This window comes from Penicillium roqueforti, assembly GCF_015533775.1.
Source record: "Penicillium roqueforti strain LCP96 04111 chromosome Unknown scaffold_08, whole genome shotgun sequence".
Classification (NCBI taxonomy): Eukaryota; Fungi; Ascomycota; class Eurotiomycetes; order Eurotiales; family Aspergillaceae; genus Penicillium; species Penicillium roqueforti.
Genome location: NW_024067572.1, coordinates 490,499 through 514,346, shown reverse-complemented (window position 1 = coordinate 514,346; position 23,848 = coordinate 490,499). Strand labels below are relative to the sequence as shown.

Genomic DNA, 23,848 nt, shown 5'->3' with positions numbered 1-23,848 from the left:
CACAAGTCCTCTAACTTTCGACTTTACTGTATCTTCGATTCGTCCAAATGCTCGCTCAACCCGAAATCCAAAAAATTCGAGATGCCCTTGGTTATGAAGGACTATCTGGACCTGGTATCTTAGAAGCTCTCACGGCTGCTGGAGCCGATAACAATAACTTAGATGGAAACAAGAGGCTTGCCCAAATGGGGACCTCCCTTATCGAATACCAAGTTATCGAGATGGGATACAGAACAATGATGAGCAGAGGTATTATCTCATCGAACTTGAAAGATAAGCCATTAATGTCAATAAGCCAAGATAACGCGCATTCAATCCACTTTGGCAACAGCGGATTATCGAGCACTGGTAGCCAAACACCAAGGCATTGACCAATACATCAAGTACAGCCCCTCGGCAGGGAGCCAAGCAACCAGCGTTCTTGCTCAAGCTGTAAGCGCTCTTATAGGTGTTTTACACCTTGAATCCCGGGACCCTGATGTCACTCGGGAGGGAATGCTATGCCTGGGGTACTTAGCCGTAGAGCACTGGATTGAGATAAACAGCGGCTGACTACCCAGATTCTTGAGCATAGGTAAATCGAATGTCGATCATAGCAATCTATTGAGCCAGTTCAGGTCAATTTCCTTGCCCCAACCAACCACACAAAGCTTATCACCTGCAATGATCGACTTTGATGATGCTTTCCCGAACTCTATTGGGTCGCCTGGGTTTCCATTTTTTGCAGCTCTTCCTACCCTGAGCAAGAGTCACCCGATCTTTTCAGTCCAGACTCCTACAGAAGAAGTACTAGACAGTCCCACGGAGCATGAAAATGCAAACGTCTCATCGACTCGTGAGAAGAGAACACTTGACACCCTGGAGCCTGTTGAACAGCCAAACAGCAAGCGCCAAGAGATTATTGACTTTTGTCAGGCATCAATCTTGAGGGACACTGAGAAGTGTAAAGCTCAGGGGCTTCCCCCTCCAAGAGAAACATTCTTCAGCCCTCACATTCAAAATCGTATGCTGGAGCTAAATTGCAAGTTTTCAGACGCTTCTTGCACTATTTTAGCTCAGATAGCCAGCTCTAGCTCTATCGTCGGCCTGAAAGAAGCATTGGAGTGCTCAAGATCTTGGCCTCAGATTCAAAATTGGAGAATTACACGCCATGCGACACGGACCGAAAGAATAGCAATTATCGGAGACTTGGAGGTTCGGGAAATGTACTGCGCCCTCCTCAAGAGGTATCATGTGATGGAATTGTTTCGGAATTGCGGTGGCTCTGATAGCCGGCGAGCAACAAGAATGATCATTTGCACTGGAAGGGAAATCTTTCAGGCTGGTGGCAAAACAGGCAACCCTGGCCATAATGATGAGGCTCATGTGACTGAAAGGATGATGAAAGAAGTCTTCCCAAGCCTTCAGCCCGGATGTAAAGATTACGAGTCAAAAAGACGATCTATGTCTCGTCTTCGAGTACTTGGAAGACGGCTTCATATGTTCGCAGAGAGGTTCGGCAACAGCAGCCTAGCTTTTATGCAACCATGCAAAGTCTCCGGGGATTTTGAAAAGCCAATATCCGATCATATGTAAGTGAAATTCAGAGTTACCATTACGCTTGACAGGGTTTTTAAAGGTTCCTAGGATCCTCGCCCCCAATGAACCCGACTTCAATCTCTTTCTCGACATACTGGAGGAGTCGCAGGGTGACCTGGTTCGACAATTTAGCACTGCTGCCGACAAGATTGTTCGTCATTTGATTTACGAGGACATGGATCATCCCGAACCTTTCCACTTGGAAGTCATGGATGCCAAAGAAATATTGGAGCATCCTAAGGGTTCGCCAGGCCTCCTTAGGATTCTGAACTGAAAAACTATTGACGCCGAGTTCTTCGGGAGATACTAGTCACCTTGTATTTTGTCTTTTTGGTCACCTCGAACTGGAAGACTATCTCCACATGATATGCAGATAAGCGGGTCAAAGCAACCCATTTCCTCACAATTTCTGTCACGTTGCGTAGAATCAGCTCGGCGTGATGCAGGGCTCTAGGGTGTAACCATCTAAAGCCGACTTTGCTGGAAGATCTGCCAATCGGATGGCGGAGTGTTACCCGCAAGTGGGTCTTCTGGCTGATTCTGTCTAGCAAACAAAGAGAACTGCGAGCAAGGATGTGAAAGGGATGGGAAAAGTAAAACTTGACTGATTCCTCGTACGGGACGCGTCCGGTGTTATTTTTGGCCCGTTTGGGTGCGGTCGCATTGACTGGCTGTGAGACGGCATCTGCAGCCTACGATAATGCGTTGAAAGCAGTCCACCTACCGACCGCCAGCGCCAGATGATTGAGCTTCGCTTGCAACCATGCTTTAAAGGGAGGTCCCCCCAAACTGCGCGTGTAACGACAGATGAGGCGGTTAGAGACGAGCTAATTCATTGTATGCTCTCTTTTTCTAGACTGATCTCCATAGAATGGAAGATGAAACCACGCCAGCTACACAATGTGGCGTCTCTATACCATGCGGTACAAGGCAAACGATACTGGCTCATCAGTCAGCGGAGACAGTTGAGCATAGAGAACTCCAGTTTCAACTTGATGCTATAGACCACCGTCTTGAAGCTGACTTGGATATCGTGCAGCTTGTACTCCGTGAGGAGTAGTAGAATATTGAGGGCAACAACGAGAACATTGACCTAAAGAAGGTAGATGATAACTTTGCAGCCATTCCAACCGCGAATTCGGATAATGCACTTGAGAGCGCGGATCGCCTTATAGATATAAAAGCCGCATATAACGAGGTCCTGTATACAGAAGCCTGCTAATTGGATCCAGTTGTAGATCTAAGCAGGGCGAGCGAAACGTATATTACCGTGATTGAGGCCGAGGAAAAGAACTATTATCGGGACATACAGGATACACACGTTAACGATGATCATCCACAGCACCCATCGCACCTTACTAACATCCAGTACCACGAGGTACAAGCGCGAGTAGAGCATAATAGATTGGCCTGTGACTATGGCGTACCATCCAATCAAGAAAGGGATAGATATCGGTAGACTGGGAACGTGAGATAAGAAGCAAGCTATAGCAGGAAGAGTATACACAAGAATGCCCTACGATACGACCTGCATACTCTAGAAATACAGACTGCGGTAGTTTTTAACAGTGTCGAACGTGATGAACACCGTTTCGAGTGCATTGTAGGCGCCGATCGAGAACATGGATACGATCTCGATGACTGCGATGTTTTCCCTAAGGATGGTCCCTATTTCTGAGGGCAAGTAGGCTATAGCAGTATCCATGGTCAGATGTCTTCGCAGAATCAAATCAATGTCGGATTTGGGAGGAAGTGGTCATACCTCTGGGTTATACGATTATCGAGGACTCGATGGGAGTGTACCTGTGATAGCATCCTTGCAAACAGCCGTTGGGGCTGTCGAGGGCTGGGCTCTGGGATAATGGTTAAAAGCCTCGGGAGCTAGGCCAAGAGCCCCAGGAGATAGGTCAAGGGCTCCAGGATATTGATCAAAGGCCCCAGGAGCGAGTCAGCTCCCGGGGCCGGTGAATGTAATCCTAGCTCCTGTTGTGTCTTTGACAGGAACTTAAATTGAGGTCCGGGGACCAGTCTTCCCGCAACAAATCATCTGCTGGAGCCAGAAGCCTACACGTGAATCCAAGGTGTGCCGGACCCAGAGGTAACCCAGTTCGACCCCAGGAAGCAAAAAGCTGGCCTTGGGATCTCGAACGAGGCCCTGGGATCTAGAACGAAGGCTCTAGGAGCGCGGCAGCTCCTAGGACCACCCTAGGGGATCCTGATACCGAGTACGCCGTAGATAGGAGCAGATATCGTAGCTTCAGGAGTAGCCTCTACCAGTACATGTGCCCTATGGTGTACAAGGTACCGCGATCGGCACAGGTATGAACGTTCGCCTGTATCTGTTGACCTGTTTCTTGCATCAAAGCGCCGTCTCGAGAAGATGTGCTATGATGTTTTCTAATGCGTACGTGTCCAACTCCAGGATTTTTCGAATAGAAGCATGATTCGGTAGACCCTGGAAGAAAGCGAATACGCCCGAGGGCTTAGCGTAACGGTGCAGGGATTTCTCCCGCGATGCCGTACTCGGGTCGGATTTTGCAATCGAAAATCCATCCCGTGCGCGACATCCTCAAGCTAGCCGTCCAGTTCCCCGCGTAGCGGCCAGGGCTGCCACATTCTTTCGTGGCTGTTGACATCTACCGCCTAGACTCATAGGCAGCGCTGGCCACGGGCTATGCAGACAGGGGCCGCTGGCCGAGGGGTGCACAAGCAGTCGGCAGTGGCAACGAAAATGGACGGGCCGCGAGCAGTCCTTCGATCGCTTTGTTTGGGAACATGTCGCGTAGGTATTCTGTTCTTGGCTTTCGTGCGACTGCTAGGATGGGCCCAAACGCTCGTTGTGTAGGCACGATGGGGTCTGCAATGGTTCGGGTTGGCGACGCCGATAACGGTTCTTTGAGGGACATTTCGGTCGCGGGCTTGGCCATCAGAATCAATTTCGGCGAGGGGCGCTGCTTCGAGGACGGAGAAGGAGGTAATAGGGTGAATTAGGCGGGTCAAGCAGAGTAGGCCATTGACGTAAATAAAGCGAAGTTGCTGGATTGGTTGACAACCCAAGGCAGTTGGAATTTTCTCCTGCAAATGAGCGTTCTGCAAGAGGTATCCTCTGTAGATGGCTCGAGAAATCGCGCGGAGAGGCTAGCAATTGCTTGTATGTTCTGAACTGAGACGCTCGGTCGCGTCGATGATGCGCCTGGTTGGGATTCACGTGACGGAGTTGGTCTGTTGCCTGAGATCTCCGCGGACTGACCAAATAAGATCGAATTTACTAGCTGTTCAGTTGCAATTGAATAAGATTGGCCATTATACAAGTCTTGAATATGGCTATATATTGTGATCTACGCGGTCGCATGGACTTGACTTCTGTAGACTAATACTAGACGAAAATTCGTACCAAATAGTATGTTCCTCTTAAAGAAAACACTACTCTATTATCATTCGAATGTTAGTTGTAATAAATCTAAGATATCTGAAATCATTGCATATATTTATCTTCAATGCTATTAGGATTGCCGGTATTCCTTGGATTCAGTCTGCCCGCGTAAGCTTAAGTGTCTCGCCGACTTGCATCTAAATATATCTCTACAGTTATACCCCATCAAGTTACTAGTTTAGATATAATAAAGACCACGAAATTCGGCAAGGGGATCTACTATTGAAAGATAGGAATAAGCTGAGTAGGGGAAGGATATATTGTTTAAAATTCCACAATATCTATAGTCAATATAGCACTGTACAGTCACACTTTAAGGAGGTCTTCAGCGGATCCGAGCTAGGTAGCCAGCGTATATCGCGCAAGTAAAGGCGCGTAGACCAGATCCTAGCCTTAACTTAGCATCTAAACTTACTTAGACTCTGGTCTACTGTCAATGCTATCAGTAAAATGATGATAGTGGCAGCCAACGGAGCCTACCAATAATGACGGTGGTCACGCTGCAGTTCGTGTCTTAACGTTTAAAGCTGCGGTCGTTAAGTCAACGCTAGTCATGAACGAATCACTTTGTGAAATCGAGGAAATGTAAAAGGTTAGGCACTCTTAGTAACAGTAGTATTCGCTGAGGCTCGATATGCCTACATAAATCGTCTCTGTCAATTAACATTCCTTCAACTTAATAAGAATTCCCCACAAACTTGACATACTATCCTAGTATAGCTGCAGAAAGTGTGTCTCGTTAACTCCCAGCCTACATTTGATTATTACTCAACATGAAAGGAATTAAGGCAGAGGTCTAATAGGCCTCATTTTAGGCAGATATCCTCGCCAGTACGTCTTAACATTTGCACAGACAGACACAGCCAAACTGCTGCAATATAAGGCAGCTGGGCGACAAGGTAAGCCAATAAGTCTATAAATACCGCCTACTGCCCTAGTCTACTGTCAGACCAAGCACTGCCTTTATCACAAAGAGGACTTCCTGTCCTCCGAGAATACTATGCTACAGCGAACCTATGATAAGTTCTTCTACCTTGATGCTCCAAGCTCTTCTTAGTACTGACGCGAACAGTACACATCATGATCGTTCAAGACATCCAGCTCCTCTTGGTCCTCTTAGGCGGTTAAGGCGTTGCTTCCTTTTAATCCGTGCCAGCTAGCCAAGAAGGGAAAGCTTTCGCCTGACTAAAATGACTCCAACATGTCTTCTATACGAACAAGTATCTCTACTGAGTTGCCCACGTGTACTGATCCCATGTCAAACCCTATTAGCCTTTTGCCCCTTGATTCTGGAATACGTGAGGCTGTTTAGCGGGAGGTATGCCTACTCACATCCTGAATCCATTCGATACTGTGCTGATATGGCAGATACTGTGATCGACCCAATCTATATGCATTGAACCGCTACAGAAGAGCGTGACGAGTATCACAATCGTACTCGGGCAGTGTCGATCGAGACCATTATTACAACCACGATATATGAGCTAGCTATCCCTTCTCAAAACTAGTAGCTAATATTTGGCAGAATGTGCCTCCGAGCGTTCGATTGCCCCGATACGAGTTGGGAGACCTTTTTTCGGATACTCTCTTTAAATCTTACGCACACGTCGTCGATATCTGGCATGACTCAGAAACCTGGCAGCGTGCCAACAACAAGACTACCGATGGGCTCTACCACGGCTTTTAACTGACGCAATGCCACCGCTGCAGCTATCTCGCATGAGGGCTGATCGTCGAGTAATCAGGTATGTCTGCCAAGTGCCAGTGGCCCTAGACCATTCCCTCTGATCATCGGTCATGGTTATCGTTTATCGTGCAGGTTGGACACGTCTAGACCCGGCCTTTGTATATTGTCGCAATGACATTCCGTTGGTTCATTGTAATCGGGCGTTCGCCGGCTGACTCAAGCTAAGGGGGATATCTGTGCTGTCTCAGCAGTCTGCTGGCCATTGTGAGGTGTGTACGGGTGAACAGAGTCGAAGATGAAGAATTGTGAGTATAGCCTTATACCACCCGAAGCATACTGACGGATTTGGGGAGCCACTTGCCAAGTGGTGTAGGAATTCCCAAGTCTGTGGGACATGTCGCCCTCTGCACACCCTTACCGCCTTGCCGCGCGACGCGATCGATCTGGCTGGTTATGTTACTGAGGATGACATGCGGCCACTCCCGACCGAGTGTCCTCGAGACACCACTCGATCTTCCATCGATTGGCTGTGGTGAGCCGACAATGAGCACCGATACCATGTGATATATTGCTTTATGACAAGCGGCTCAACGCCAGCGAATTTCCTCGACTTCTTTCAGCGAAACAGGTCGGGTGACCTACACCTCACGATCTCAGGCGGGCAGTCCTCCATGCCAGTCTCTCTTCGCTTCTCCGGTACGTCTTTTTCATGTCCCATCACTCACATGGCCTGATTATGGCAATGAATATCCACGGCATTGAACCAACCACCTTGCACTTTGCCAAAAACCCGCGATCGAAGCAAGCCGATCTGCGAGACTCCATAAAGTCCCGGTGCAGACCGTCCCGACTTCAATGTTGACTTCGATGACTCCGTCAAGCCCAGTATGCCATATGATACTCTCTTCGTTCACACGATCATCCACCAGACACGTGCCTCGGAGCATGCGACGGCTGCCATTACAAGAGATACACGCGACGGCGACGCTGAGGCTAGTACAATGGGCAGGCAACAGTTCAGACGAGAAATCGGACGATTCGACCAGCGTGTTTGACTTGAGCCCCCTGCATCGTCTATCGGCGTACCAAGCACAAGAAGTGTATCCTTCCCCTGCTGTCTCTGTCAAATACGGTGCCGCACCTTGAAATACAGCGGATTCCAGTCGTGTGAGAGCAGCGCCTAGAGAAAAAGAGAGCAATATTCCAATCTTTTGACGATGCAGTCGCCTCATATTGGTACATATTGGTGCATCTCCGCCTTCTCGAATGGCGGAAGATTTTTGGGACGCGATGCGGCTGCGGCCGCAAGTTCATCACGTGACGGAAGGGGTCCAGCTTGGATTCTGCTGGAGACAAGTCGAATTCAAGATTCCAGAAATCAACAAGCAGCTTTTTGCATGACTGAAAAATAGAGGGTTTTCTGTGTTCGGCGATACCAGTATCACATGACAGAACGCCGTGGTTGGGCGTGGAGAGCTACGAGAGAAGTGATTATGGACGAGCAGCAGATAGACCGGAATCTCTGTGAGGAACAACATTTCGGAACAGACCTGAACAGCGTGTACGCCTTCGGGGCAGGCGTGCAGCATTCCGTGTATCAGGACCGAGCTCAGCGTTCAGCAGTTTGGATTTTACATGGCAAATCAGACCCGCCATCGGCCCTGCTGTCAACTCGAACACCTCCGAATCATTGGTCCTTTTTTATTTATGTATAAAGAATGGCCCTTGGGAGAATGTCGGCTTTCTCTGCTCGGAATAGATGGCATACTACAGGCTGTCTCGAGCCTGGCCTCTCCATGACGCTTGCATTACCCCTGCTGGACACATGGGCAACCGGACCAGCAGAACGAACCCGTTGCCGTTCTTCGAACCTGGGAGCGGCCTAGAGATGCTGAACTAAGGCACTGCCTTCATGGCAAGGCTGCATGGTTAGCTCACGACCTGAAAAGCAGACTATTTGAAAAGCGTCGCGGAACGCGTACCATTGGCAATGCAAGCGATGGTTGCAGACGCTTCGGATATGTACGATGACTGAAACATTCACTGCGACCCTTTGATGTCTAGGATCAAGTTGATGCTTCTCTCACGTTCTTTCTTTCACGATTCTCTCCGACAATACTCAGACGCTCTCATGCCGTTTTGCACTGCGCATACCAGATCGCGCAATTCATTCGAGACGACGTTCTCATCGAATAGAGAACCACCATGTTCACAAATTCATTACACCCACCGTGCACCACCAGTCATCGACCAGATGAAGCACAACACTCGATGCCGCGGGTAGCCAACAGCTGGTCTTTAACAAGCCGTGCTTTGAATACTCCATAACCCTCTTGGTCCTATTTCCTCGCCAATTTGAACGCGAGGGTTGAAGAACTACCTTATTCTTGGTTACCGTCGGCGGTGCCTCTGAGGTTCAGTAGTGAGGCAGCTGGACAGCAGCACTCCTAGCCGTCCCTCCCCTTTCCACGTGAGTGGTAGTGGAATTAGAGGCCAAGCATGAAGAACTTGCTATTTTTCCTGCTGAAGGGAGTCTGCCTCCGCCAACTTCAAGCCACATCTGCAATGGGACAACCGCCTACGCTCATACTAGCTCATATCGTCGACAATATCTCTCCTGGTCTAGTCGGGCTCTTTTCAGAGGGCGTGTCGCTGTCTAACACTGTTATATTGTATATGACTATCGTCGGATAACACAACTGGTAGTCTTTTTCCATGACGAAGTACTCAGTTATCGCGGCTTTTTCGTGGCTTATTCAGTGAACTGGTACGTATAGCAATTATCGGATGGTAGATTACTATGACGCTTACAATTGACTTGAAAGTAGCCGTTTCTACGGATTATATTTTTGATAGATAGTTGTTTGTTGTGTATTCCTGTAGACGTACCTACTCGTCCCTAGACCGAGGTTGCACAATTCGCTGTTATAACAGCAATATAGCGATACGGGCGACGGCTAGCAAAAACAGCTGTAGTAATGTAGCCGGGGCAAAAAAGGTTGAAAGTAAAAAGCCAACGATTAGTTCGACCAAAGCACATCTCCAGAGTCAATACTTAACGCAAAGGTAGTGACCTAGTGTCGGCGACATGCTCGGTTAGGATATACATACCCTATAGTGCAATCTCACCGAGTGATTCACCATCACCACGGCTAGTTATTCCGTAGGTAGGTTCGTTCACTCAACTGTTCATTCACATCAACTGCTCACTGGTCAACTGTCTATTCACAACTCAACTATCTATTCACAACTCCGCTGTCCATTTACTAGTCCACTATTCATTCACTAGTCAACTGCTCACCAGTGAAGTGTCTATCTACCACTCAACTGTTCGTTCACCACTCAACTGTTCATTCACTAATTAACTGCTTACCGGTGAAGTGTCTAACCACCACTCAACTGTTAGCTCACTCCTTAAATGATCGTTCACTAACCAACCGTTCGCTCATCACTTAACTGTTCCTTCTCTGCAGAACTCCCATCGCGCCATAATGTATGCAAGTGTATCTAACAGGTAAAGACTGTATAGGGGGTGAGGTAGCAGTTCAACCTCCAGACCGCTCTCACCGCTCGGTGATCAACAGAGACAGTTGTCTTCATATCAACCACCACCAAAAACTTCGAGGACAGTTAACATTCGCTCACCGTCGTCACTCACCGTCGTCATTCACCGCCGTCATTCACCGTCGTCATTCACCGTCTCACCGTTGTCACTCACCGTCGTCACTTACCATTATCGCTCACCATCAACACGCCCATCGACACTCACGTCGACACTCACGTAGACACTCACATCGACACTTACGTCGACACTCACGTCGATACTCACGTAGACACTCACGTCGACACTCACATCGACACTTACGTAGACACTCACGTAGACACTTACGTCGACACTCACATTAATACTCACGTCAACACTTACGTTAACACTCACGTCAACACTTACGTCAACACTCACTACCATACTTATCAACATATATTTCTGTTTATTCTACGCCTCTATGGTACACGCATTCTATTGCGGCGAGAGGGCTATCAGACTGTAAACTATCCAAGAGAGTTAGTAATACGGCATCCATTAGCGGAAAAATTCAGTCTGAAATTGTGCGATTCTAATTGATTTATATCTATCTAGGGATCGTCTGATCCTTCGGAATATGAATAAGATGAAAATGTTGCGCAGGTCTTTGCTTCTTCGAAGACTCTCAGAATTTTCGAATACTGGTCCCTAGCACCACAGAGAGGTGCCTGCGCGTCGCTAGAGGCCTTGTTATCGCAGCAATCCCCTGCGAGACACAGTTGATAACGTAGAGCCTGTCCTGCGAGACACAGTTGTTGTCGCAGAGCCCGTCCTGCAAGGCACAGTTGATGTCGCAGAGCCTGTCCTGCGAGGCACAGTTGTTATCGCAGAGCCCGTCCTGCGAGGCACAGTTGATATCGCAGAGCCCGTCCTGCGAGGCACAGTTGATATCGCAGAGCCCGTCCTGCGAGGCACAGTTGATGTCGCAGAGCCCGTCCTGCGAGGCACAGTTGATATCGCAGAGCCCGTCCTGCGAGGCACAGTTGATAACGCAGAGCCCGTCCTGCGGTGAGCGCAAATCTTACATCGCTGGGCTCGTGGCAGCGACAGCCGTGGCCACGGAGACTCTCAAGCCTGCAGACAAGAGAGGGACACCATGGCACATCGGAGTGTGAGGAGCGAAGTCCTGATTTTTTCTAGGTTGGGAATCTGGCTCCTTTTATGTCCACTCGGCTCCGTCTCTACGTAGCGACCGCTTGCGCACATCTTAGTCATGTTCACTGCTGGTCGAGGCGTGTTGAGATGTTTAAACGGACGTTGGAATAGTGTTTTTGAGAGTTGGTGGCCGTACGAGGCACGTCTTGGCTGACCCGCGGTTGGCCTCAGTTCGCCAAGCGGCACCGCCCCTTGGTTCCATGAAGATCGCCCATCTAGAACTTCTTCGTTTTCTGCGGTCAGATACATTCGGTAATTCTGTGCGAGAACACTAGGGAGATGAGACTGAATCCATGGATTCGCATCGTTGCTGCAATTAAATCGCGCATTGCACATACAATTGAGCCAGTTTACTGAGCAGAGGTAGAGAGGACTCAACGCGATGATGTTGCACCGTGTGCTACGGAGGGATAACCATGTTTCAACAGAAGGCGTAGTATTTCACTAGGATGGGCGAGATTGCATGTTGAATAACAATGAAATCAACGGTCTATACAGCCACGCCTCTGTCGTTGAACAGCACAACTCTCGAGGTTTAACTTGTGATGACTTGGTTCATCAATGGAGGAACGCAGGATAATGCGGTGCTTGAATGGTTGCAACGTGAATCATCAAATATAGCAACCGTTGCAGCATAACCGGGTGGAAGACACTGCACCTGGCAGCACCCGAGTGCGAGCTACTGTAGCAGCGCGCTCACTTCGGGTGTCATGCTCAGTACCGACTCTGCAAAAGGCCGAGTATTTTGTACGGACACTTGTCATCTCAGTGTATCCTCCATGCGGTTATGGGTGCTATTCCAAAACTTCCCTCGGCTGATCGACGACAAAGCTTTCGCCGTCGATTGCAGCGTGCATTGTCCCTGTCACCCCCCGAATCCGAAGATGCTCGAAGCCACTCGGGATCGGTTGCGGTTGATACCACAGAGGAAGAAGAAGTCCCTCAGGAAGAGAATGACTGCCCTCGCCCCCCGGGATGGGGCACCAACCTGGGTTGTATCGAGGAAGATGCTCGACCCGACCGGGATACGGGGCTAAACTTTGAAAAGATCTAGAAACACCCGGCCAGCTTGATGTCTCTGAAACCGCAACATACCGCCTTCCAATGCATCGCAGAGTGAGTGACCAAGTCTCCCCTGGCATCAAGTTTTGTAGTCTGCCTGCTTACGATTATCAATCCGACATCCGAACGAAGTAAGTCGTACCACCGGAGAAAACAACACTGCTAACATCGTTCTTAGTTCTACGCAGAACTCACTAGGCAACCACATGGAACGAGACTGTTCGCAGCGATCTGGAGGAAATTTGCAGTCAGCTGGCGGCTGTGGAGGTAACGAGGGAGATGACGGCCAAGGAGGGGGAGAACACAGGGGCTGAGGGTAAAGCGACCGGGCGAACGCATCGTTGCTAGAAATTATCCCAGCTGGAAGGCGATGCTTTAGACTCCTTATTATTGGATTCCTGTGTCAGGTCTTTCCGCTGAAGTATCCCATTATAGTCCTCGTGGCCTAATGTGGATAGACTCGCCTTCCAGCTGCGAAAACACCGAACTCGGTCTCCGGTGTAAAACTAACTTCTGCCTTGCTGGGTAGAACTCGGGAACTGACACGATACGACGTTCCATTCAAGCTTTTCGCTGCCTGCCGATCATTAATTTCTGTACCCACCCGCTCCTCTTTTCCTCCTAGATCCCGATACCCTAATTTGAACTGTCGAATACTAGGTCCGAGAATTCACAAAGTCAGAGCGTTATTCGGAGACTCTCACCCGATGAAAATCGTCCAAGTCATCGCAGCCGGCCGTGTCAAGGCACAATCTGGTTCGATATACGTTACTTGGCAGTCCACTTGTGGCACAGCACTGTAAATCGCACGACCCGCGGAACCCTTCTAATTGACTTTCGCTAAACTTGGCTGGGTCGGTCTATCTGTTATCTAAGAAGTGGCAACCTTGGTTGAGCAAAGCGTGCGAGCAAATGGTAAATTTCTATGGAAACTCGCAGAGGGAAGCTTCGTAGCGCTTACGTCGAGTTACCCTATGATGTGTGAACAAACATCTCGTTCTGAAACCAGACAACCTAAGACATGGAGCGTGGACTGCATTCATTCCCGATTTCTCTTGTTGCCACATCAGGAAAGCTGCGTGGGGAGTTTGGGGGTGGAGAAAGCGGAGCGATGACGATCAAGCCACCCGGTTGTGGGCCCTGCGACTAACCAAAAACAGCGGCCATGAAACCAAGGTACTTTTTCCTGCGCTTGCCAGCGATTTTTACTTGTCGAGGCGATCTAACATGAGATAATTCTGCCAGAGAGGTACATGAATCAACGAATGAATCTATCTTCTATTTCTATATGCTGTCATCGCATGGCGGTAGTGCGAGGATGCTGTCTTGAGATGTTTATTTGTCGGTAAAAGTGGAGAGGATTCTTACTAGCGTATTTGTTTCATTCAACATCCACCACTACCTGATTCCCAAGGCATCAACTGCTGAATCAGCTCGAAAGAGCCCCTTTATTTTGCTATCAGATATATATAGAAATACACATCTCAAGAACGGTGCAATGGCCTCATTGGTTTATTCTAGTACTAGTGCATACTGCATCCCTCGGAACCGATATTATTTATTAGGTAATTAGTCATCCAAACAATGCAGACCCGCCAAAGTAGGTTCAGGGTTCCCTACTTAAGCACCCGCTCTTCAAACAATCGAACTATATACATTGACTGGAGCGGGCTATTGCTGAGTAACTAGCGAGATATTACCCGATGCAGAGAACCCGGAGAGGACGCTATGACTCATGGTTGTGCGAGAGGTGGATCTTGAGACTGTGAAGACTTTTGCAGATGAAAATGGAGCAGTGAGTGTCTATGATGCTGAGGTCCACTCACTATTCTCTGCTTGCTGGTCCTTTTGCCTTAGTGGGCACAGCGAGCAGGCGCCCCTTGTTGGCCCCGGTGGGGGGGGGAAGTGGTCCTTTTTTGGAAAACACCAAAACCCGGAGGTGAAAGTTTTGAAGACGAAAATTATGTTTGATTCTCAGGTGCAATCAAGCCAAAAGAGAATCATTGAAATACAACCTTTAGGAACCGTTCCACTTCCCGAGTGAAGTGTTCTTCAATCCATTGTAGAACTTCTTTGACCGGTTCGGGAGGCAAGATGAACCGGCATTTCAGATTTTCGAGGCGAGTCTTGCGTAAAGAGGCCTTGGAATTGGGTTCTGGTTTTCGCTGCCTTCGAAGCCGGTCTGGCTTTGGGAGCCTAGTCTCCAGGAAATCGAAGAGACGCTGAAGCTTCTCAGATCTTGAAGATCCACTGATATACATAACGAATTCGATGGCGGCAAGGTTCATCTGGAGAAGACTTTCACGGTCTTGTATAAGCCGATGGACAGCGGTGTGACGGATTTTAGAAACCGAGCTTTTCCATTTTTGTACCGCCCTACCTGCGTGACAGTAGGGGCTGAGCTGCAGGTTTTTCTGGTTTTTCAGCATGAATTTGAAAAATGTGTGCAGTTCCAACTCCTCTGGACACGTCCATCCATTCATGACAGACTCCCCCCGAAGCCACTTGTGAGCGAACTGGAATGCATGGTATTCAAGGTGTCGTTGCATGGCTTGAAGAATCAGATTCTGTGCGCGGAAGGGAATGTCCGCCCCAGGAACTCCAAGGAGTGAATAAAGACTTTTCAAGACTGTTGTTAGAGCTCATCAGTCAGTCTGCTTTTGGGCCAATTCATACTGTTCTTGAACGTACTGAGGATTGCATCGACCTTTTCTTGACAAAGCTGACGCTGCTGTCTCGTATATCTGAGAATTGACAGTTAGAAACAACACTGAAGCTGCTGAGGGCCATTGTAGTCACTTACCGTTTGTTTGCAGATCCAGATGGCCACGTTACGTTGGTCGAAGAGCTTTCAATCAAGTCTCGACGTATTGTAGAAGAAACAGGGCTGCTGCGTCTGCTTTTTCGCACATTTCGTCTTCGAGTTGCTTGATCCTCATGATCTTCCTGTAGAGGGGCACATGAATGCAACTGGGCTTCATGCAATGGGCGGCCGCGCGAGAAATTCTCTAGTGTCAGAGCTTGGTCTTTGGGCGGTGTTGATACTGGCACATGGTCTTTGCCTTGCTCATGGTGTGAGATTTGGTACACTGGATCTGCCATTTGGAAGAAGCTCAGAGAACGGCTGACCATTCTGTGAGGAGAAGACACAAACCCAAGCGATGTGAGCGAAAAAGTTGCGAAAGTGGGGGATGTATACAAAAGTCCTCTATGCGTAAGTGCTTTGATTGACCAATGCCACCGTCGACCATAGCAGACCGCTGCAATATCCCTCATAGTCCATCAGGCTCTACATCGAAGGATCTAGACCTTGCTGAATCAGGTTAGGAAACCCGAGTGTAGTACCTATGGCAACCGCGTGAGGCATTTCCTGCCGCCAAGGCTTATTATCTAGGATCCCTATCCCCATCGATTGTCACCCCCCCCCTGCGATTGCAACACTGAAATCATACTATAAGCGAACCTGCGACTTAGCAATCACTACCGCCACCAATAAAGTACCACGCAGGAGAGAAGAACCACGGAAATCCCCTCTTAAGGCTGAGCTCCCATAGAAGCGTGCGAGCAAGGGGCCTCTGTCTTAGGAGCCACAACGCAGATATGGTTGGAACAGCTGAAGTGCTGGGGATAATATATAGCCCGTTACATCTTGATCTATGACTACCTACTGAATTTTCTCCAATTATTCCTACTGTACTGTTTGCTTCCTTTTCTATATTCGACTTCGACCGCCTAAGTCGATAATACTTATATATAACTGATACAATCTTATGCTTATATTTAATGTGCCGAGGGGACCAGAGAAATATCTATAGGTTATAACAAAAGCCGAGGGACCAATTGAAATTGATATTATAGGCCTAAGTATCGTAGATCTAGTATTCTATTTCCTAGGTATACTAGTAAATGTTTATATGTCTATTGACTAGAGGCGATTATCAGTAGATCGTTGTTACCTAAAGCTAGTGTATAGCTAGCTATATTATTATGATTATAACTCCCGCCTTAGCTATCGGCCCCTTAAATAGTAATTTAGATAATAAGTCTGAGCAGAGGTCTACCGATAAGGTATCTAACTAGCTGTAAAGCTAAACTTTAATTTATATATATAGACGCATTTTCTTACCGACTAAGCGTTTCTATAGTCTGAGATTTATTATTAGTACTATCTAGATATTTTTTATAGAACTTATATAAAATATATAGCGAGGTGGTATCTGTAACTATATGGTTCTAGAACGCAATCGATACCTTCTAGAACCATAGGCTAGTATCCTATTTACTAGGCTCCGGAGTAATCTACAGAGACTAGCCCGATTAAGGTAGCCTACTCAGAACTCTGTTATAGCGTTCCTTAGGATTCTCTATATTACTAATCTCCTACTAGTCACTTAGGAAGACCCCGCTCCTACTAATACCTATAGTTCGCTTATAATATAATTTGAATATACTAGATAAAGTTATCCATTAATATATATACTAAGATTTTCAATATCAAACTTTTTTATAGAGTGATTTTCTCTAGTAAGTAGAGCAGTAGATATATTAGTTCCTTAGCTGCTAAATTTAATTAATAGAAGGGCCTATAATCCAGCTACCTCTACTACTTAAGATCCCTACGTTTTTTTCTTTTCCTAAGCGAAACGCGATATAACCTTCTATAGTTTATTAATAATAGTGGTTTTTATATATAACTTATAAGACTGTATATTCTAGACTCTGCTAAGCTTTAGCTCTACTGCGAGCTATATATAGAGATTTAGAGTTTACTCGCAGATTTTATATAACTTTAGTATATACTCGCCCCTCCCTAGATAATAGATAATCGAAAGGGGTAAACTAAAAATAGAACTTATTTAATTCCTACTAGTAGCTAAGCTAAATATAATAAAAGTCAATTATATAGGTACCTATAGATTAAACTATTTATAGTACTCTACTGTAAGTATCAACTATTAAGTAATATAGTAATCTATAGGATTTATTTGTATATTTTATTTAAGGAATATTCTATAAATACTGCCTTAGCTTTAGTGATTCTTAAACTTGGCGTTTAATAATCTAGCGTAGGCCCTAGGAATCTATAAAGCAGGGAAAGCGGAGTAGGTAGGCTAAGAAATGATTAACTAGTGCTAAAAAATTTAGTAGATCCTTATATCAGTCTATAAGGTCTAGCCAGTTAAAGTAGGAGCTAATTTTCTATACTAGGGACTAATTCTAGAGTCTATTATATTTTATAGCTATATAAATATAGTATATAGATAGAGAGTCTAGTAATATCTAGTACTAAGTAATAAGATATATAGATATAATATTTATACCTATTTTAAGGAAGAGAGGCTTTTAAGGGATAAAAGCTAATATAGAACCTTAATAGGAAATAAAATTAATTATATTATAGCCTCTAGGAACGATATATATACCTAGTTGTATTACTATTAGTCGTAGTATTCTCCCTCTCTTTCGCTATTATACTATAGCTACCTCTATAGCCACTAGCCGACTGCAAATACCATCTAGGTCACTACAGATAGTTTTATTCTAGGTAATCTAGTTACTTAGTAAGTTCTATATAGACCTAAAATTATATTAGTGGTATAGTTCTCCGAAGGGAGGTAAGACTGACTTTATTTAGGTATTAAGTCTAATAATTGTAAGTATATAGGTTACAAAGATTTATTATAAGGTAGACTATATTACTTACTCTATAATATATTAGAAAGCGATTGTATTATATTTCTCCTAGAGATTAGGCTCTTATAGTAGGCTTAGCTCTACTCTAAGTCTTAGACCTAAAATCTAGTTATATTAAGCATCCTCCTCGATACTATATACAGCGTTTTTTTATCTCTAGCGGCTAGTATAGTTATTCTCTTCCTAAAGGAGTTCGTCGTCCTCTATAGTATTACCTATAGCTAACCTTAATAGGCTCTAGGTATCCTTAGATTTAGAGGATAATAAGGATAACGCATAGTATAACTAACTCTAAAAGCTTTCTCGTCAATTAAAGTAGGGGAATTTTCGAATGGCAGCTATACTTATATACGAGTAGTACTAAAATATTAGACTAAGTTTCTATAACTAGACTGTGTTTTATAGGTAACGCCTCGCTTTTTATCGATTCTAGTTTATATAATCGGCGCTAAGCCATCCATTTATTTATAATAAAAGGTTATAAGGGCTATATCCATACTTTCTATACTCGTTACTTTATCTATTAGTTAATTAGTTATAAGAAACAGTCAATTTTAGCCGTTAACGCTTACTAGTAAAGTCAACTTAAAGTACTAATAAAAAGAGCGTTTTTCTATATAACGTCTCTTTTGTCCTATTCAATGCAATATATGGTAAGGTCGGGTTAAGAACTCGTTATTATATTAAGTGAGTATTATTATCTTACTAACCAGTTTTCTAAGAGTATACTGATAACGTAAGGGCTTATTAAACTTAAATGTCTAGGCTTAGTTAAAATAGTAGAAAAGTGAAATATAAGTCCGATATTTTAGTATCTAGACTCACTAAAGTAGCTTACCAGATAGACCTATAGGTCACAATTAAGCTTCGGGTAATAACTTATAAGGTAGCGGTATCCTATACAGCTTTTAAGTGAGTCCTAGAGGAAGTTTAGACCTCACTATACCTATCTAAGTAAGATTCACTGTTCTACCATTATCTTAACCGGTACTCTCACTGCCCCTATTTAATAAAGAGAATGTCCCTATATAGCACAGTAGGCTGATCTAAATAGGAAGAAGACAACCTTCTCCCCTAGTTAGATAAGAATCGGAACCTATTGTGGAAAGCCCTATAGGACGTATATTATAAACAGTACGGGGTAAAGCGAAGCCCTGATTCTCTCTAAGGGAAGATATACTATATTCTATAGAAGCAAGGCCCTATAGTTGCCCGACCTTCTAAAGATCTAGGCCACCGAAAACGATCAGGGGCCATTCGCCCGCGGATAGTAAATAGGCGCTTACCGTTAAAGCTTCTAAACAAAAGTGCGGCTCGAAGTACCATCGACCGGTGGTTTAAGACAATTCTTACAACCGACCCTTACCCTACCGACAGCAGTGGCTTAACGAAATCAAAAGGATCTAGATTAGGTACAAAACGGCCTTAATATATCTCTCGGTACATGCTAACTTTTATTATAGAATGTACAACGCCGGTACCCACCTACTCAGCGCCTAAAGAAAACCAGTCGTCAGGTTAGATGTGGGAATATATGCATCGTGTTTGCGCGACTGGGAAGCTAGATTTCTAGAGTACACAGCATGAACCGATTGTCAATGTTATCTATGACAAAGATAATACGTGATGATACGTAAATTTAAATGGCACGCGTCACCTCGCGGAATAAAGTAGAGACAAGATCAGTCTGTAGGCATTAAATACTGTAACAAGAAATGAAAGACTGTACTGCAAACTAAGCTATTCGAACATGCTCACTGTTGTACTTCATTTCATCAAATGTTCTCGACATGCCTTATTAGCCTAGATGGGATTGTCTTGGAACGAGACTCGCTTTCTCTTACGTCGCTCAGGCAGGAGTGGCTGCAGAGCGATGACCATTTGTTTAAGATCCTCCACCTCGCTCTTCAAAATGCGGATATCGTCGGCCAATTTTCTCTTAATTAGTCGTTTAGCAGCCTTGCTTTCCGACTGCCTGCATTGTTCTATCTGCTCCTCTCTCGCGGATGAACCTTTGAAGGGTCCTTGCTTCACTTCCCCTGGAGATCTGAACATGGCTGATTAGAATTGAGAATCGGAGTTATATAGCCGGGAAAGTAATCACTGACCGGTTGTTTGCACATGTTGTAGGCTTGTATAGCCTGTATGGCGAAGAATCGACCAGTTCCGTTTCTCGATCGGGTTTGTGTAGAGCCTTGCTGCTGTGGCGGCTTCTGAGTTGCTCTTCCCTGTCAGAGAATGCGCCTTCATGCTCCATTTGAGTTGAAAAAGGCGTTTCGGATTGGCGTTCCATCGCAGCTTGGTAGCGAGTATTTTCTTTTGCCCTCGCTTCATCTTCGAGAGATTTGGCTAGCCAGGCAGTATATTTGCCTGGCTGAAAGGCAGGGGTCTTGGTTGCGCGATTCGTCATCCCGAACGTTGTATCCGTCCGCCAAACTAGATTGAAAGAGTAGGTGAGTGACTTCTCAGAAAGTAGGCTGGCAAAGCAAATTTTCGAAAGGAATGAATTTGGGTCGGAGCTCAAGGACTTTACGCATTTTAGGTGCGGGTTTAGACATCCGCGGGATCATCGTCTTCTTACAGTACTAGTCTTTCGCAGAAAATTGCTAGAAATACTCACCGCAGAAAACGCAGAGGTTCTAGATGGGTGATTCTCATGGAACCGAGGGGCAGTACCTCTTGGCGAAATGAGGCCAACCGCGGTCAGCCAAGGCGTACGTCTACCGGGGATGGTAGGGAGGCTTCGGACAAAACTCCATTCACTAGTGGCACCAGGCCTGAAGAAGTAACCTATACAGTGATGCGAGAATAAGTCTCATTATAAATCAGACGACCTATGGCATGGAGCATGGGCTGCATCGATTCCTAAGTTTTCTTGTTGCGAAAAAAAGGAAAGCTGCGTGGGAAGTTTGGAGGGCGGAGAAAGCGGAGCGAACGGCGATCAAGACCCACCCGGTTGTGGGCTCTGATGATGCAGCGGCCATTAAACCAAGGTACTCTGTGCTGCTGTTGCCAGCGAAATTCACTCCCCGAAAAAAGCCTAATGTCGAAGGACTATCTGCCAGAGCGAAACAGGAATCAACGAAAGAATCCATCTACTAGCTCTGAATGTTGTCATAGCATGGTGGCAGTGCGAGGATACTGTCATGAAGTACTTGGTTGTTTCCCAGGGGCTATCCTCGTGCTTGACAGGATGAAATAAGGTCGGTGTTATGCCCGATATACTTATGTGTCTCGGCTCAGGGAGTATGTGCTACTACAAGAAGTATTCGCTGTAAAAGTTAAATACCGAAAGTAAATCGATCAACCTAGCATTGTATATTGAAATTTGCATGGAACATTCTAGGTATTGCTGCAGAAACATGTCCGTAAACTTCATAATCTAAGCCGAATAGGATACATCAAACTCTTGACGTCATAACCGCATCCGCTTCGGCCCCGAGGCAGGTTCGATGAAGCGTATCTTCCTCTTGGTGTCGCGGACGCACTGGCAGTGCCTTGCCGGAGGCCATTGCGGCGTTTGATGGTCTGCCCGGCCAAAATGAGCAAACGCTTGTTGCTCGTCGAGGAAGTCCTGTGTAGACTTTGGGAAGCCACCGATCTTTTCACAACATGTACTGTTGGCAATATTGATTGAGAACCGTTCTTCAAGACTGGCAACGCGAAAGGCAACGCGTTTTCTGAAATATCCACAAAATTGGCAGCAGTCGGCTGGATCCACATCTCCCAGGGGACGGTCCTGACCAGCCTGAAATTTCGCACCAGGGATCTCAATCAAGACACGAGCGAGGATCTCGCCCGCCCCAGGCCGTGAGCAAAGGATGGACCCTTCGCAATGGTATCCAACGTGGCTGGGAACTGGAGTTGCATCTAATTCGAAGAAGAACATTGCTGACGCGAGAATGGTTCTCACGAGCTCATCCGGAACTACAAAATCCATCTTGGAGAACTCCTCCAGTGCGCTGATATCGTCTAGTTCGGGGAGTGGACCATGGATGGCCTGATCGAGTCGGAATACATCTGGTTTCGAGTGATGCGGTAGGTAGTTCAGGGCTTCAAAAAACCCTTGCTGTCCATCCATAGAAGGGGAGGACATCATGGCGCGGAATAGTCGAGGGAGAGCTCCCTCCCAGGCATTGCCATGTCGTGAGTTATGATCAGGGCTAGCTGTGGAAACCCCTGTTCCTACCGATAATAGGAGATCGTGTCGTTTCGAACTGGGCCAAATGATGCTCGACTCCCTTAACGCAATGGCAAGCGGATTGTTCGCGCGGACCCCGCCGTCCTGCAAAGGGACGAAACCTGGCAGGCGTCTTGTCTGGAAGTAGCTTTACAACGTTAGCTCCAGTTGTTTCAGGATCCACTCACAGTTCTGCACTTACAAGGGAGCCGCAACACTGCACATGGCTCTGCCGAAAGACAAGAATGGTTAGCTATCTCCGATTCAAGGATCTGGTAGGAAGAGAGCCGACTTACACATCCGACAAGGAAGGATTTTCTTGACTGCTGTTGGGAATCAAGAACTGGTAGGCGGCATTTGCATTGCGCTGGCCGGTGCCTCGGTAATTTGCCAACACGCAGGCCTTTCCGTCGGATGTGCGACTTGCTACGACGGCAACCCGGCATCCTGCAGGGCTAGCCGTGGCAACATCAAATATACGACGCTCCGGGGTGACCGCCTCCTTTAGGGTTTGCGACAGATTTGCCGAGTCGTAGAGGCCGGTGAGCATCAAGTTGAACGCAGACGCGAACCACTGAACGAAGCGAGGAACCGGGATCCGTGACCGCCGAAAGATTCTTCGCGCTAGATCAGGGAACGCTCGCAGACAGTCCTCTACAGAGGTGTTGTTAAAGAAGATATCGATCGCCGTCAATGCGCCTGAACAGTCAACACTATTAGCACGTTGGTAGAAAGGAAAATGATTCGGCCAAGGATGGTACATACCGACACTAGTTCCAAGGCACAAGTCCGGGAGAACTGCGATCGGTACGCCAATGCGCTTCTCTAATGCTCGCAGAAGCCCCAACTGGTACAATCCGCGGATGCCACCGCCGTCGAGACTGAGGATCACCGGGTGCTTGGTAGGGGGTAATTGACGTATGCTAACGACGAACTTTTCGTCGCACACGGGGCATTCAGCCACGTCCCAAAGATACTCCCCGAGAGAACTCAACTTGCCGAAAATCACGACACAGGTGTCGCAGAGTGCGTGTTCGCATGGCATCATGTGCTCAGGCGGACGAGTCAAGCATACAAAGCAGGTTGTGGTGGAGCGAAGACCACCCCATCGGCGAAAGAAGCGACGAAGTACATCTTTTCGAATGGTCGCGGATGTATTATGGGGGTTCAATTGCACAAATTGCTGCTTGAACCCGGTTGAGATATTCTCGCAATGGTGGTTGGAGGGACCGTCTTTCGAGATCTCGATACAATGCTTCTCATAGAGTGCGGCAAAGACGAGGGTTGGGGAAAAACCTATAAATGTCATTTAAAAAATCCAAAGTGAGGTTGAGGCTCTTACCGTGCATCCCTGGGGGGTAGGCATCCATCAAGAAAGCCGAGACTACAAATTCCTGCACATCTTCTTCGGAGCAGCCGGAGGACACCAATACACGCGCGCTTTCCCGAAGGCAATCGCTCATTGATTCGTTTCTG

General features: G+C 46.7%; 5 protein-coding genes across 5 annotated transcripts; 2 read left to right on the top strand and 3 right to left on the bottom strand.

Annotated features, from left to right (window-relative positions):
• Window positions 1–47: 47 nt before the first annotated feature.
• Window positions 48–1,852, top strand: LCP9604111_4260 (uncharacterized protein; the record flags this gene model as incomplete). The annotated part of the gene is made up of 5 exons (XM_039071940.1): window positions 48–249; window positions 296–509; window positions 561–574; window positions 1,535–1,571; window positions 1,627–1,852. The coding sequence occupies 5 exons, from the start codon at window positions 48–50 to the stop codon at window positions 1,850–1,852; spliced, it is 693 nt and encodes a 230-aa protein (XP_038929822.1).
• A 9,006-nt stretch (window positions 1,853–10,858) lies between these two features.
• LCP9604111_4259 (uncharacterized protein) lies at window positions 10,859–12,812 on the top strand (the record flags this gene model as incomplete). Its single annotated transcript, XM_039071938.1, has 5 exons — window positions 10,859–10,884; window positions 10,981–11,289; window positions 12,268–12,431; window positions 12,485–12,629; window positions 12,677–12,812. The coding sequence occupies 5 exons, from the start codon at window positions 10,859–10,861 to the stop codon at window positions 12,810–12,812; spliced, it is 780 nt and encodes a 259-aa protein (XP_038929821.1).
• A 1,686-nt stretch (window positions 12,813–14,498) lies between these two features.
• Window positions 14,499–15,630, bottom strand: LCP9604111_4258 (uncharacterized protein; the record flags this gene model as incomplete). The annotated part of the gene is made up of 3 exons (XM_039071937.1): window positions 14,499–15,127; window positions 15,190–15,242; window positions 15,302–15,630. 3 exons carry the CDS (start codon window positions 15,628–15,630, stop codon window positions 14,499–14,501), a joined length of 1,011 nt encoding a protein of 336 aa, XP_038929820.1.
• Window positions 15,631–19,995: 4,365 nt separating this feature from the next.
• On the bottom strand, window positions 19,996–20,602 carry LCP9604111_4257 (uncharacterized protein; the record flags this gene model as incomplete). The annotated part of the gene is made up of 2 exons (XM_039071936.1): window positions 19,996–20,239; window positions 20,301–20,602. The coding sequence occupies 2 exons, from the start codon at window positions 20,600–20,602 to the stop codon at window positions 19,996–19,998; spliced, it is 546 nt and encodes a 181-aa protein (XP_038929819.1).
• A 1,005-nt stretch (window positions 20,603–21,607) lies between these two features.
• On the bottom strand, window positions 21,608–23,835 carry LCP9604111_4256 (patatin-like phospholipase family protein; the record flags this gene model as incomplete). The annotated part of the gene is made up of 5 exons (XM_039071935.1): window positions 21,608–22,520; window positions 22,575–22,601; window positions 22,669–23,071; window positions 23,138–23,668; window positions 23,715–23,835. 5 exons carry the CDS (start codon window positions 23,833–23,835, stop codon window positions 21,608–21,610), a joined length of 1,995 nt encoding a protein of 664 aa, XP_038929818.1.
• Window positions 23,836–23,848: the final 13 nt, after the last annotated feature.